We start from the raw sequence: 16140 nt of genomic DNA on the forward strand, positions 1-16140 counted from the left end.
GTAGAAAATAACACTACCAGGAGTTAACTAGCCTTATCATGGCCTAGACTTGGAGGCAGGGGCATGGCCCCTTCCAGTTTGTATATTAAAGGGGCTGTGATGTTTTTAGTTCAAAGTACGTAAGGCTAGTTTTGGCAGCCTGGCTGTAGGTCTGAAACCAAGTGAACATTACACAGAAAACTTAAGAAATGGTAACCCTTTTCCTTCATCCATTATTTTTTTGGATGTGATTGCCAAGGGTAATTAGGTATCAGATTGATTTCCATTTCAACCTTCCATGAGGAATTCTTATCTACCACACTACTTTGTAAAGTAGATGTAGCAACAGAGGTGAGTGGAAATTATGGATGGGGAAATTGAAGTTAGTTTAGGCTGATCGTGTGTGGAGATATTTCATCAAGAGTGTTTATATCCTTCCAAACATAGGTTGGATGTATATGTGAGCAATTGGGGTTGGGTGTAAATGGGACTGCCCAATATGGGCCAATAGGCCTGCTGCAGTTTCCTCCATTCTTATGTTCTTAACATTCTCCATCATATTTGACTTGTATATGCATCACATCAAATCACAACTGCTCAGTCATTTCTGATGCTTATACATGTCAAATTCAGGTGTGTGGAAAGCCTGCCAGTGCGAAACATTTATCTTCTTCTAAGACTCACAAAATTATATTAAGACTAATTGTTTGTACAGGTTGGATATCCCTGTCCAAAATTCCCCAGTGCGAAGTGCTCTGAAATCCGAAAGTATTTCTTTATACCTGTATTTATGGTAAGTATGGGTAAGTGTGTATGTGTAATGAATAAAGTTAAACACAGGCTGCTTAGCACTTCTGAGTCAGGCATCATGGTTGTGCCAAACAGACGGTAGTGATTGCCTACCTTTCCGTGTTTTTAGTGTACATATTATCATATATTTTATAACTAAAATGATTCAATTATATTTCATAAAACTACCTGCAGAATATATGTATCCATATACTGTAAATGAAGTATAAATGAATTTTGAGCATAGACTTAGGCCCCATCCTTGCTAAGTGAGCTACCGCAATATACAGGTTCTGTATACAGGATATAGGTATTCCAAAATTCGAGACCCTAAAGGCCCCAAGCATTTCAAATAAGGGATACCGAACCTGTACCTTTTTCTACAATAGTTTTAATCTCGGTATTTTTGCCTTATGCGTCATGGCCAGGCAGAAGACAAGCAATTAGTTCAGTTTCCCAGACATGTCTAAACAGTGGACAGAACTGGCAGGATAGGAGGCCTAAAAGCTAGTTGATTCCTGGTATGCCAATTTTTGTGATTGATTGCTTAGAAAATGGTCAAGTTAAGATGCCTATTTAAAGCACTTCTGTCCTTGTGGTCATAAATTTAGACAGCATCTATATTCCTAGGGGACCATTTTCCCACTAGGAATAACTATCATGGTATGATTAAAAAGATAATTGTGTACAGTAGTAGCATCACCATTGTACTCCAGTAATCTGATGAGATGGCACTGTTATGCTGAGTCAGTGTAACTAATGAGCCAACTTCTGGGTATTTTCAGTTATGTATTTGAAATTAAAGTTAGGTCCCTTAATATTTTCACAGATTTTTTGTATGTTATACTTACTTGAGCATGAAGTTATTTACTTGGGCAGTGATATATAAAACTTGGGGGCAAAGTACACGCATTTAGAGATATTTATACATGAATGGGAGAGCAACAAGCATTATAATTGTGTATGAATTATTTTTGGCACAGCTTAAGATGACTTATACAGCCATGAGGCACAATACTGTGTAGTTACCTGGTGGTTACTTACTGTAAGGGAGAGACGTAGTGTGACTCAGAGGTTGTATCAAGTCTCTTCTTGAAGGTAATCATGTGTCCCAAGCATAACTTAATATTCCTACTGTATTATTTATTTAGTTGGTCAGTTTATTTGTGTTTGCAGTAGCTTATGACTGCTCCTGATTATAGCAATTCTAACATTTGTCTCAAGCCTCAATGATGGTGGTACAAATGTAAATAATTTCCAGGATTTTTCTGTGATCTTCAAGTATAATGAATATTCACCGAAAAATACTTTTCCAGTTTTTTATATGAACTTAGGCGTGGTCTTATTAATTTTCTTAAAATGTTTCAGAATTTGTCATGTCAGCATGTACAGTACATAATGATCTGGCAGTAGAGATACTGTTTACATTAATTCTAGTCACATCTGCTTAGTGTAAGCAATTATTTTTCTTGTTCATTGAATTCTGTATAAGAATGAATATGGATATGTACTGACAGTTTTTGGTAGTTTGTGCATATAATTGAGACAGTTATATGAAGCAGGTCATTTGGTGACTCCACATTGACACCCACAGTAGGGAAGATGTCTTTATAATGTGCATCACAGTTGTCTATAAGTGATTCCGCTTTGTCAGAGTATTATAAAGTAATGCTCAGGGCACACTATGTAAGGATGTATTATACTTATATATTTTAGTGTGCATTGAAGTGGTATTGAAAGGGAAATATATTGCACTTTATAATAGTACTGTACTATGAGCTTTTGACTGACAAAGAAAATCTTCCCCTGATTTGACTCTTTCTTCTGTGTCTTCTGTTTTTCCTTCATCTCCAGCATCCTTATATCCCTATACTATACCTCAAAGTATTGTACAGCTAACATACTCTCATGTAATAGTGGTTCTCTAGTATTTCTTTGACCAAAAAGTGTTTAATGAACACTAGTGCATAATGACCCATGTTCAACAAAAAGTGATTTGTATGTGCAATAGGATCTGCATTAACATGAGGAGACTCCCTTGGTGCTTTCCTGGTATATGGTCACACAAGTCTTTGTAAGCAAAGTCTGGCCATTGTCATTAGTCATTCGTGTTTTGCATTTACTCATGATCTTGCTAGTTTTATTATTAAGTCTCCTCTTATCTGTAATGATTTAATTGATTGTATACAGGAAACTTATTCATGCAATTGATGTTAATCTGATGTCTCAGTTTTTGAAAGACAAGAAAGAATGCACTGTACAGTCAGTTCTGCTATAACGCGATAGTTGTGTTCTTGTAAAACATCGTGTTATAGAAATTCGCGTAATAGAAATAACAGGGCTTATGGGGAAAATAGGGTTAGGTGCAGATTACTACTCGAAATCGAAAAAAATTTAGTAGTTAGCCTAACACAAAGGTTAGCACAGTCTAAATAAATGTTACATTCATATCTAATAATGAAATCATACAGTAAATGTAACACTTTACCTTGAAAAAATATGAATATAACTTGATGGGGGAGAAGGGTGATTTTGAGGTTGATAACATCGAGCTTCTCTTCAAGGGTTATAGCCTTTCTTTTATGATTATCACCGGGAATGCGATCACCAGAACGCTTCTTTGAGATATTCTTCTTTACTATATTCACAGTTAATACCACAAAATTGGAGAAATAGTAAGCAAAAATCGCATTACAGCAAACAAGCGTTCGCGTTATACAAATATTCCTCTATTCATAAATCGTGTTAGAGCCAATTCGCGTTGTCAAAACACGCGTTATAGCAGAACTCACTGTACAAGCTGTAAAAAGATATTCAATCTCCTACCTTCATGTACAGTATTGTAAAAATAACCATTTTTGTTCAAGAAATAATGAGAATATTTATAAGTTTTATTGCAGACATATGTTTCTGCAGTTATAAGGGGAAGGGGCTCATAATTGGCAAAACATCTTTCCTACATTTCTCGTATGTGGCTCATGGTGCCATAATTATTATTATTTTTGGTTTCTTCTCATACCAAAGAACAAAGGTTGACAGTTTATTTTGTAAATGTCTTGTATGTTTACTGTTAGCTGTTAGCTCTGATACTTTTCTAACTACTGTACTGTAAATTAATTTGGGCAGCTTTTTGGTAGATTTGTAAACAAATTTATTGACTGTGTAAGTACATAATGTTGATAGTATTTTGTGAGTACAGCAGCAGGAAGGTCTTTTCTTCTCAAGTCTTGGTACCTGTCGACACCCACTGTGATAATTTCAAAGACCCTAGTGATTCATTTTTATAAAGTTAAATTATTTTCATGTGTAGTATGTGTACACAAACTTCGGTTTATGCTAATAAGATAAGATGTAAAAGTTTGCAACACAGAATGTGAGTAACTGTCCCACAAATTTCTTGCAAAGGACACATTCTTGTTGGCTGTGTTTGCTCTGCTTGACAATGGAAACTTATGTTGTACGTTACATGTGCTGGAGAAAAAATTTCAGCAAGCACTTGGCATTAGAATACAGGTATAACCCCTGTGGTGTACAGGATTACTGTAAAATTGGCACACAAATCTCACTGTTGATGAAGCATGTCTCTCAGCCAAGCTCATATAATTTTTTTGTCTTATACCAGGGTACAGTATCAAAACCTGACATTACTTATTTTGAACTCAAAATTCACATACATTTTAGTCTTGAAGTATACCCAAGTGAAACAAGTCATTGCCTGAGATGTGCCAGACATTAATATTTAGAGTAAGCAAATTGTGGTGCTGATTCATTCATTGCACATTGTTGATAAGCTCTGAATCTCACAAGGTTTACTGGTTTAAAACTTGGGGACACTGTGTGCTGGGATAAGTTTTATGTCTAGAGAAAGGTAACATTATTGTGGGGTTTCATAGATTAACACAGTTTTCCTCCATGTTTCTAATCTGAAATGGTTGGTTTGTTTAATATTTTAGTAGTGGATGCTGTTCTTGGCTCAAATCTCATGTGTGTAAAAGCTGTCACTACGAATGCTGATTGGGTTACGTCAGGTTTAATGACGAAAATCTTGTTAGACTAGCATTGTTCACTGCAACATTGCTGGCTGAAGCGTAATGTCAAGTAGGATTTGTTCAGACAGATTCAAGGTTTATTTTGTTCTCTTCCAGCCTACGGCCCAGATGGACCCAAGGAAACATCCACATACTGAGGTTTATGATTCTGACTGCTGTCTTATGCCACAGTTCTGTTATACTTCTCAACTTTTTCACTTGTGTAAAGATTTATTTTTGGTATGGAGATTTATAATATGTAAACATGAAGTGTAATTATCTACTGTAGTATGTAGCAGTTGTGAGCCTACAAGCTGACTTGACTCTTAAGGGCAGCTGGAAACTAAAAAGTATTTCTGGTGGTTACAGGTAAAATGGGCCCCATTCAAATGAATGCTAACCTGATCTAACCTTTAGGATTGGGGTCCCATAGGGCTGGCCCCCAATTTTAATGAATAGAATGGATTGCAGTAGCACTTGGGCCTATTGAACCAGTCCCCATTTTTACAACTATATTGTACAGGGTGATCCAAAGGTACCTATCTATTTTATCCAAATACTGTAGCTGTATTTTAACATGTTACCTGTACATATGTTAGTTCAGTGGTGCACCAGGCATGGTACTTCAATATTGCCTGTTGGTACATTAGTGGCCACCCTGCATTCAGGACAGGTGGAACATTATGCTAGACAAGGCTGTATTTATTATTGTGTGAGGTGTTGTGCCACTGGTGAGACACTACTTTTACTGCGTCATAACCAGCCTTAACTCTGAGACATATTGCTCATCTCCTTTCACTGTGATGCCTCAAGGCATATTCAGAAACGAAAGGGGGGACCCCCGTTGCCATTATGTGGGCAACGTGTTAAGATAAATGATTAAATAATACTGTATATTTGAATTACTGTACATATTCCAATACACACATTAGGATGAAGATTCAACATGAGCACTCTCTGTATCTCAAACCAATCCATTGCTTTTTGAAACACATTTGGAAGCATATCAAGAGTTATTTTTGCAACTGTACAGTACTCTCATTTTTTAAACATCATACTTTATGAAGCCCCTTGCAAAAAAATCTAATGGGGTTAACTCTGGAAAATGTTCTACCCATTATTTATTTCCACCTTGTCCAGTCCAGTGATTTGGCAAAAGCTGGTAAAGGTACTTTCTAACAATAGTGTCGAGGATGCCATCTGAGTGAAGCTGGGGTTCTAAAAACAGCTAGAGCATGTCAAGATAAACTGGCCCTGTAACTGTAGATTCTGCAAAGAAAAAGGGTCTGTACGTCCTTGATTTGCTATTTAGCCAGTCATTAACTTTTGAGAACCTCCCTCCCATTCCTAGAGCTCTGTTGGTTTCTCATCAGCCCAGACATGGCAATTCTGTTGATTAACTTCCCCTCATGTGGAAAGTTGCTTCATCACTTAAGAGTATGCGTTCAATCATTTCTGAACACAGCAGCGCGTCGTGGGAAATCCTCTCCCAGTAATGTATGGAAAAGCTGGATATAACTTCTTTTTTTAGTCTCAATTTTAAAATCCTCAAGACACTTGTTTTTGGAATGCTCAGTGTATAGATGCCGTGCAGGATGACATTCTAGGTAATGCCTCTCTGATCAATTAATTTTTGTATTTTTTGTTTTGTGTGGCCATCCCGAATATTTCACACGATGAACAGATCCTGCTCTAAATTTATTGACTAGGTCACGGACTACTTCGTCTGTGGGCTTGAATTTGTGTAATTTCCTTTCAAATTGGTCTCTTGATTTCTTTGTATTTCTTCCCTTTGATATGAAGTGTTATGATCATCACACGTTCTCTTACATTCCTGCAAATAGAAAATTTTACAAATGCCAATATTTAAAAAAATAGATAGGGACTTTTGGACCACCCTGTATACAGTACAGTATTATCAGAAAATTTATGTTGGGAATTCTCTGGGATTCAGTTCATATATCTGCCAAGCTGTATTGATTTAATTTTTGAGAATGTTATATTACAGTAATTACAAGATGAATTAAATATCTTACCCAATTGGTGAAGACTAGTGTTAGTTGATGTGTCCCTGACAGATTCAGTAAAGCTGTATGACTTAAACTCGTTGTTGCATTTGTTGAGAATAAAAAATTATGGTTTCTCTCGGCAGTTTTTATAAAGCACAACGAGGGTGTGGGTGCATGCATGCATAACCCACAATTGAATCATGGACCATAGATTCAGAATCAACATGTTCTGGATTACAGTGTGGGCCCTGACGTGGTTTTTCTCATCCTCCTCCTCACTATAATGGATGCCCCTTGAAATCGAGGATGGCCGGCCTGAGGGCCACCTAGGTGTAAATTTATTTAAGGTGTAGAAGCTGTCGCCAACACAACAACCACACCCTAAGTTAACAAGATACATGACCCAGTGTCAATATACTGCCCTTTAGTGTGATCATTTAATTCTTGGGGTACTTAACTTACATCTTAACTTGAGGTCGCTGCCACCAGACCACAGGACAGTATGTGTAGTGTTTTTTTAGGTAGTTGGCAGAGCAATCCAAGCATTGTAAGTTCGTGTTTTTCTTTAATCATGTTGAGAGTGGAAGGAAGGGTGAAACACCAACCAAGAATTTAACTAATTTATTCCTTAACCCTTTCACAGTGGGAGGTTACCCTTAGGTGAATAAAATCGTCTGGCAGAAGCCGGAATAAAATGGAAAGTTAGTGACAAGTGGTGAAAGGGTTAATATAAAAATATTGCATTCCGTCATGATACAAAATAGTTGGCCTACACCAAATAATTATTAAGGTCACTGCACCACACAAAAATACCCAACCTTCTCCAAATAACTAATTAAGGTCTTCTCTCCATACCAAATCATTGACCTCCTTACCTCGGTCATTCCTAACCCCACATCGCCCCAAAATACTCAATAGCACCAACATACTCGATGCATCTCAATACATACAGGTCCTGCTGCTAATTCTTGGCACCAAAGTATACACAATAGGTACCTGTTTCACACACTGTTCTTGTTAGGAAGATGAGATCCTTCAGACAGCCATACCAGGACCGTTTCTGCGACCGCGAGCACCACAAATAGCACCATCATTTCTTCACATCCATAGAGGAGGTTGCATAGTGACCGTAAGCATTACCCAACACACCAGGTGAGTTCCTCAGTAGAGTGGTGGTTGTTTGGCCAAGCATTATTCTTTTCGACCCCACAGGCGTATACAACTGCGCGTATAAGATGTGGAGCGTCACTAAGGACAATGCCCTGTGCCACAAAACTGAATAGGTCTAAGGTCACAGCCGCACTTAGAGCGATCAGGCATGGAAGACTTTGTAGCATTGTAACCCATAGACATGGCCGCACTGGCAGCGGGCAAGAGCTGGCAACAACACGTGCCCGCTCCTGCCCGCCCTGCCAGGGCCTGTTGCAACCCCAGGGGCGGGGGTGCCACCAGAGGTTCTCCCAGGGATGGTGGTGCTCCCAGGTCCTCCACCCACACAAGGGGCGGAGGCCTTCCCTAGGGCCACTGCATACCCAGGGGCCCTTTCAGATATGGAGTTGCCACTAGAGGGTGCCCCTAGGGGGCCCTCCTAAGGGTGGTGGCGCTCCCATGGGCCTTCCTTAGGGGAGGCGGTGACCCCAAGGGCCCTGCCAGGGGCCCTTCCAAGGGCGGTGGCATTCCTAAGTGGCCTTTCCAAGGGCAGCAGTGCACCCAGGAGCTCTCCTTAGGAGTGGCAGCAGCACTCCCAGGGGGCTATCCTTAGGGGTGGCAGTGCCCCCTGGGGCGTTCTCAAGGGCAGTGACACCCCAGGTGGCGGTGGCTACCCCAAGGGCCCCTCCCAGGTGGCGGTGGCTACCCCAAGGGCTCCTCCAGGGGTGGTGTCACCCTCAAAAGCCCTTCCAGGGACGTTGACATATCCAGGGGCTCTCCCTAGGGGGTGGCAATGCTGCTTGGGTCCCTCCCAGGGCCAGCTGCAACCCAAATGAACCTACCAAGGGCCCTGCCAGTGGCGACCCCAGGGGCCATCCTGATGGGTGGCGGTGATCCCAAAGGCCCTGCCAGTGGAGCTGGCGCCCCTAGGGGCCCTCCCAGAGGTGGTGGCGCCCCCAGAGGCCCTTCCATAGGCGATCCTACTTAAAGGTGGCAGCGACCTCAGAGGCCCTGCCAGGGGCGTTGGCACACCCAGGGGCCCTCCCAAAGGCGGCGACACCACCGGGCTCTCCCAGGGTTGGCGGCACTGCTAGGGGCCCTATCACGGGAGGCGGCGAACCCAAGGGCCCTGCCAAGGGTGGTGGCAACCCAAGGGGCACTTCCAGAGGCGGTGGAGCCCCAAGGGGCCTTTCCACAGTGGCGGCAGCGCCCCCAGGGGCTCATCTTAGGGGTGGCGGGGACCCCTCAGGAGCGGCGAGGGCCCTCCAAGTGGCAGTGGCTACCCCAGGGGCGGCGGGGACCCCAAAGGCCCTCCCAGGGGCGGTGACGCCCTCAAAGGCCCTTCCAAGGGCGACGGCACACCCATGGGAGGCATGGGCCCTCCCTAGGGGTGGCCGTGCCCTCAGGGGCCCTCCCTAGGAGTGGCAGCACTCTGAAAGGCAGTGGTGACCCCAAGGGCCCTTCCAGAAGTGGTTGCGCCCCAAGAGGCCCTACTATGGGCGACGAGGGATATCTAAGAGGCAGTGGCGAACCCCAGGAACCTCCCAGGAGCGGTGGCTTCCCCAGGAGCCATTCCAAGAGCAGAGGATCAGTCAGGGGCCCTCCCAAGGGCGGCGATGCTCCTAGGGGCCCTCATAACAGCAGACCGTGCCACCTGGAGCCCTCCCAAGGGCGGCAAAACCACCAGGGGTGGCTGCACTCCCAGGGGCCCTTCCAGAAGTGGTGGCGCCCCCGGGAGCCTTCCCAGTTGCAGCATCGGCCACGCCCCCAGGGGACTTCCTAGAGGCGGTGGTTGTCGCCAGAGGCCGTCCCAGGGGCAAATGCTACACCAGAGGTCTTGCCAGGGGTGTTGGAGTCACCAGGGTCCCGACCAGAGACAGGGTTGACCTCATGGTCGGTAGCACCCCCAGGGGCCCACTTAGCGGCGCCCCCTCCTAGAAGCCCTATAGCTTACTTGGTCGTGGTGACGTATACATTGCATACGTCCAATAATCCCTTACTTAACTGTGATTGGTGGACTAAAACTTAAATCCACCAAATTACAGCCAATAGGAGAACAGAGCCTCCAGTCAGCACAACACCCCAACTTATGTTTTCCTGTTGGATATTCATTCTCCTTTACATTGTTCAAGATGTGATAATACTGGAAATGCGATGGGCGGTGTATTTCTTTAAAGTCATATCTCCCATTCTTCTAAATAGTGAAAAAACAACTGCCCCCAGGAGCCCTCTTAGGATCTGTGGTACGCTCAGGAGCCCCATGAGACCTATTAGGGTCGGTGGCACCCACAGGGGCCCTCTTAGAGGCGCCCCTACTTGGAGCCCTATAGCTAACTTGGTCGTGGTGACGTATGTATATATTGCATACGTCCAGCAATCCCTTACTTAACTGTGATTGGTGGATTGAAATGTAAATCCACCAAATTACAGCCAATAGGAGAACAAAGAAGTCAGTCAGCACAACACCCCAACTTATGTTTTCCTGTTGGATATTTATTCTCCTATTCATTGTTGAGGTCTGCGATAATACTGGAAATGTGATGGGCGGTGTATTTATTTAACGTCATCTATCAGAGATCTAAATATGTAGTGCAAAAACAACTGTACTAGAGGGCTCCTGTATTAGTGGTGGCTGCCCTCCCAAGAATGGTGGCGCTCCCATGGGCTCTCCCAGGGACAGCGACGCTCTCAGGGGCTCTCCCAGAGATGGCAGTACTCCCAGGGGCCATGCCAGGGCCGATGGTGCCCCCAGGAGCCCTGCCAGGGGCGCTGGCACCCTCAGGGGCTCTTCCTAGAACAGCCGCACTCCCAGAGACCCTCCCAAGGACGGTGGCGCTCCCAGGGTGCGTGCCAGGGTCAGTGGCGCCCCCAGGGGACAATGCCAGGGGCTCTGGCGCTACCAGGCCTCTCCCAGGGACAGCTGAGACGTCCAGCAATCCCTTACTTAACTGTGATTGGTGGACTAAAATATAAACCCACCAAATTACAGCCAATAGGAAAACAGAGCCTCCAGTCAGCACAACACCCCAACTTATGTTTTCCTGTTGGATATTTATTCTCCTTTTCATTGTTGAGGTCTGCGATAATACTGGAAATGTGATGGGCAGTGTATTTTTTTAACGTCATATCTCCCAGAGTTTTAGATCGTGCAAAAACAACTGTACAAGTGGGCTCCTGTACTAGTGGTGGCGGCCCTCCCAAGAACGGTGGCGCTCCCAGGGGCTCTCCCAGGAGCAGCAACGCTCTCAGGGGCCCTCCTAGAGACGGTGGCACTCCCAGGGGCCGTGGAGGACCGATGGCGCCCCCAGGAGCCTTGATAGGGGCGCTGGCACCCTCAGGGGATCTCTCGAGGACAGCCGCACTCCCAGAGACCCTCCCAAGGACGGTGGCGCTCCCATGGGCTTTCCCAGGGACAGCGACGCTCTCAGGAAAACTCCCAAAGACGGCGGCACTCCTAGGGGCCGTGGCAGGGCCGATGACGCCCCCAGGAGCCCTGCCAGAGGCGCTGGCACCCTCAGGGGATCTCCCTTGGACAGCCACACTCCCAGAGACCCTCCCAAGGACGTTGGCGCTCCCAGAGTGCGTGCCAGGGTCAGTGGCGCCCCCAGGGGACCATGCCAGGGCAACTGGCGCTACCAGGCCTCTCCTAGGGACAGCGGAGACGTCCAGCAATCCCATACTTAACTGTGATTGGTGGACTAAAATATAAACCCACCAAATTACAGCCAATAGGAAAACAGAGCCTCCAATCAGCACAACACCCCAACTTATGTTTTCCTGTTTGATATTTATTCTCCTTTTCATTGTTGAGGTCTGTGATGATACTGGAAATGTTATGGGCGTTGTATTTATTTAACGTCACATCTATCAGAGTTTTAGATCGTGCAAAAACAACTGTACTAGTGGGGTCCTGTACTAGTGGTGGCGGCCCTCTAAGAACGGTGACGCTCCCAGGGGCTCTCATAGAAACAGCAAAGCTGTCAGGGGCCCTCCCAGAGATGCCGGCAATCTCAGGGGCCATGCCAGGACCGATGGCGCCCCAGGAGCCCTGCTTGGGGTGCTGGCGCCCTCAGGGGCTCTCCCTAGGACAGCCCCACTCCCAGAGACCCTCCCTAGGATGGTGGCGCTACCAGGCCTTTCCCAGGGACAGCTGAGACGTCCAGCAATCCCTTACTTAACTGTGATTGGTGGACTAAAATATAAACCCACCAAATTACAGCCAATAGGAAAACAGAGCCTCCAGTCAGCACAACACCCCAACTTATGTTTTCCTGTTGGATATTTATTCTCCTTTTCATTGTTGAGGTCTGTGATGATACTGGAAATGTGATGGGCGTTGTATTTATTTAACGTCATATTTATCAGAGTTTTAGATCGTGCAAAAACAACTGTATTAGTGGGCTCCTGTACTAGTGGTGGGGGCCCTCCAAGAACGGTGGCGCTCCCAGTGGCTCTCCTAGGAACAGCGACGCTGTCAGGGACCCTCCCACAGACGGCATCACTTTCAGGGGCTGTGCCGGGACCGATGGTGCCCCCTGGAGCCTTGCCAGGGGTGCTGTCACTCTCAGGGGATCTCCCTAGGACAGCCGCACTCCCAGAGACCCTCCCAAGGACGGTGGCGCTCCCAGTGTGCGTGCCAGAGTCAGTGGCGCCCCCAGGGGACCATGCCAGGGGCGCTGGCGCTACCAGGCCTCTCCCAGGGACAGCTGAGACGTCCAGCAATCCCATACTTAACTATGATTGGTGGACTAAAATATAAACCCACCAAATTACAGCCAATAGGAAAACAGAGCCTCCAGTCAGCACAACACCCCAACTTATATTTTCCTGTTTGATATTTATTCTCCTTTTCATTGTTGAGGTCAGCTATGATACTGGAAATATGATGATGGGGGCGTTGTATTTATTTAACGTCACATCTATCAGAGTTTTAGATCGTGCAAAAACAACTGTACTAGTGGGGTCCTGTACTAGTGGTGGCGGCCCTCCCAAGAACGGTGGCGCTCCCAGGGCTTCTCCCAGGGACAGCAACGCTCTCAGGGGCCCTCCCAGAAACGGTGGCACTCCCCGGGGCCGTGGAGGACCGATGGCGCCCCCAGGAGCCTTGCCAGGGGCGCTGGCACCCTCATGGGATCTCCCTAGGACAGCGGCACTCCCAGACACCCTCCAAGGACGGTGGCGCTCCCATGGGCTCTCCCAGGGACAGCGACGGTCTCAGGGGAACTCCCAAAGACGGCGGCACTCTTAAGGGCCGTGCCAGGGCCGATGGCGCCCCCAGGAGGCCTGCCAGGGGCGCTTGCACCCTCAGGGGATCTCCCTTGGACAGCCGCACTCCCAGAGACCCTCCCAAGGACGTTGGCGCTCCCAGAGTGCGTGCCAGGGTCAGTGGCGCCCCCAGGGGACCATGCCAGGGCGCAGCTTGCGAGCTATCCTAGGGACAGCGGAGACGTCCAGCAATCCCTTACTTACCTGTGATTGGTGGACTAAAATATAAATCCACCAAATTACAGCCAATAGGAGAACAGAGCCTCCACTCAGCACAACACCCCAACTTATGTTTTCCTGTTGGTTATTTATTCTCTTTTTCATTGTTGAGGTCTGCGATGATACTGGAAATGTGATGGGCGGTGTATTTATTTTACGTCATATCTCTCAGAGATCTAAATACGAGGTGCAAAAACAACTGTATTAGTGGGCTCTTGTACTAGTGGTGGCGGCCCTCCCAAGAACGGTGGCGCTCCCAGGGGCTCTCATAGAAACAGCAAAGCTGTCAGGGGCCCTCCCAGAGATGCCGGCAATCTCAGGGGCCGTGCCAGGACCGATGGCGCCCCAGGAGCCCTGCTTGGGGTGCTGGCACCCTCAGGGGCTCTCCCTAGGACAGCCCCACTCCCAGAGACCCTCCCTAGGATGGTGGCGCTCCCAGGGGCTCTCCCACGGACAGCAACGCTCTCAGGGGCCCTCCCACAGACGGCGGTACTCCCAGGGGCCGTACCAGAACCGATGGTGCCCCCTGGAGCCTTGCCAGGGGCGCTGGCACCCTCAGGGGATCTCCCTAGGACAGCGGCACTCCCAGAGACCCTCCCAAGGACGGTGGCGCTCCCAGTGTGCGTGCCAGAGTCAGTGGCGCCCCCAGGGGACCATGCCAGGGGCACTGGCGCTACCAGGCCTCTCCCAGGGACAGCTGAGACGTCCAGCAATCCCATACTTAACTATGATTGGTGGACTAAAATATAAACCCACCAAATTACAGCCAATAGGAAAACAGAGCCTCCAGTCAGCACAACACCCCAACTTATGTTTTCCTGTTTGATATTTATTCTCCTTTTCATTGTTGAGGTCAGCTATGATACTGGAAATATGATGATGGGCGTTGTATTTATTTAACGTCACATCTATCAGAGTTTTAGATCGTGCAAAAACAACTGTACTAGTGGGGTCCTGTACTAGTGGTGGCTGCCCTCTAAGAACGGTGACGCTCCCAGGGGCTCTCATAGAAACAGCAAAGCTGTCAGGGGCCCTCCCAGAGATGCCGGCAATCTCAGGGGCCGTGCCAGGACCGATGGCGCCCCAGGAGCCCTGCTTGGGGTGCTGGCACCCTCAGGGGCTCTCCCTAGGACAGCCCCACTCCCAGATACCCTCCCTAGGATGGTGGCGCTACCAGGCCTTTCCCAGGGACAGCTGAGACGTCCAGCAATCCCTTACTTAACTGTGATTGGTGGACTAAAATATAAACCCACCAAATTACAGCCAATAGGAAAACAGAGCCTCCAGTCAGCACAACACCCCAACTTATGTTTTCCTGTTGGATATTTATTCTCCTTTTCATTGTTGAGGTCTGTGATGATACTGGAAATGTGATGGGCGTTGTATTTATTTAACGTCATATTTATCAGAGTTTTAGATCGTGCAAAAACAACTGTACTAGTGGGCTCCTGTCCTAGTGGTGGGGGCCCTCCAAGAACGGTGGGGCTCCCAGTGGCTCTCCTAGGGACAGCGACGCTGTCAGGGACCCTCCCACAGACGGCATCACTTTCAGGGGCTGTGCCGGGACCGATGGTGCCCCCTGGAGCCTTGCCAGGGGTGCTGGCACTCTCAGGGGATCTCCCTAGGACAGCCGCACTCCCAGAGACCCTCCCTAGGATGGTGGCGCTCCCAGGGTGCGTGCCAGGTCAGTGGCGCCCCCAGGGGACCATGCCAGGGGCGCTGGCGCTACCAGGCCTCTCCCAGGGACAGCGGAGACGTCCAGCAATCCCATACTTAACTGTGATTGGTGGACTAAAATATAAACCCACCAAATTACAGCCAATAGGAAAACAGAGCCTCCAGTCAGCACAACACCCCAACTTATGTTTTCCTGTTTGATATTTATTCTCCTTTTCATTGTTGAGGTCTGTGATGATACTGGAAATGTGATGGGCAGTGTATTTATTTAACGTCATATCTATCAGAGTTTTAGATCGTGCAAAAACAACTGTACTAGTGGGCTCCTGTACTAGTGGTGGGGGCCCTCCAAGAACGGTGGCGCTCCCAGTGGCTCTCCTAGGGACAGCGACGCTGTAAGGGACCCTCCCACAGATGGCGGCACTCCCAGGGGCCGTGCCAGGACCGATGATGCCCCCTGGAGCCTTGCCAGGGGCGCTGGCACCCTCAGGGGATCTCCCTAGGACAGCGGCACTCCCAGAGACCCTCCCAAGGATGGTGGCGCTCCCAGGGTGCGTGCCAGAGTCAGTGGCGCCTCCAGGGGACCCTGCCAGGGGCGCTGGCGCTACCAGGCCTCTCCCAGGGACAGCGGAGACGTCCAGCAAGCCCATACTTAACTGTGATTGGTGGACTAAAATATAAACCCACCAAATTACAGCCAATAGGAGAACAGAGTCTCCAGTCAGCACAACACCCCAACTTATGTTTTCCTGTTTGATATTTATTCTCCTTTTCATTGTTGAGGTCTGCGATGATACTGGAAATGTGATGGGAGGTGTATTTATTTAACGTCATATCTATCAGAGATCTAAATTCGTAGTGCAAAAACAACTGTACTAGTGGGCTCCTGTACTAGTGGTGGCGGCCCTCCCAAGAACGGTGGCGCTCCCAGGGGCTCTCCCAGGGACAGCAACGCTGTCAGAGACCCTCCCACAGACGGCATCACTTTCAGGGGCTGTGCCGGGACCGATGGTGCCCCCTGGAGC

General features: G+C 47.4%; 1 protein-coding gene across 1 annotated transcript; it reads right to left on the reverse strand.

The window, feature by feature from the left end:
* Positions 1 to 9733: 9733 nt before the first annotated feature.
* Positions 9734 to 11632, reverse strand: LOC121855863 (small nuclear ribonucleoprotein-associated protein B-like). Its single transcript, XM_042351029.1, has 3 exons — positions 11135 to 11632; positions 10562 to 10745; positions 9734 to 9897 (listed from the first exon to the last, which is right to left on the reverse strand). Exons 1-3 carry the CDS (start codon positions 11630 to 11632, stop codon positions 9734 to 9736), a joined length of 846 nt encoding a protein of 281 aa, XP_042206963.1.
* Between the last annotated feature and the right edge of the window lie 4508 nt (positions 11633 to 16140).

Source organism: Homarus americanus, unplaced genomic scaffold, assembly GCF_018991925.1.
Source record: "Homarus americanus isolate GMGI-L3 unplaced genomic scaffold, GMGI_Hamer_2.0 scaffold1723, whole genome shotgun sequence".
In the NCBI taxonomy this organism is placed as follows: domain Eukaryota; kingdom Metazoa; phylum Arthropoda; class Malacostraca; order Decapoda; family Nephropidae; genus Homarus; species Homarus americanus.

Bases quoted from the DNA above. Each gene is read 5' to 3' on its own strand.
- LOC121855863 (XM_042351029.1), bottom strand. From the start codon at position 11,632: ATGGGATTGCTGGACGTCTCCGCTGTCCCTAGGAGAGGCCTGGTAGCG. The intron at 10,746-11,134 runs GTACAGGAGCCC...CGGCTGTTCTAG, and splicing joins TGGGAGGGCCGCCACCACTA to GAAGAGCCCCTGAGGGTGCC. The intron at 9,898-10,561 runs GTACAGTTGTTT...AGTAAGCTATAG, and splicing joins ACTAATACAGGAGCCCTCTA to GGCTTCTAGGAGGGGGCGCC.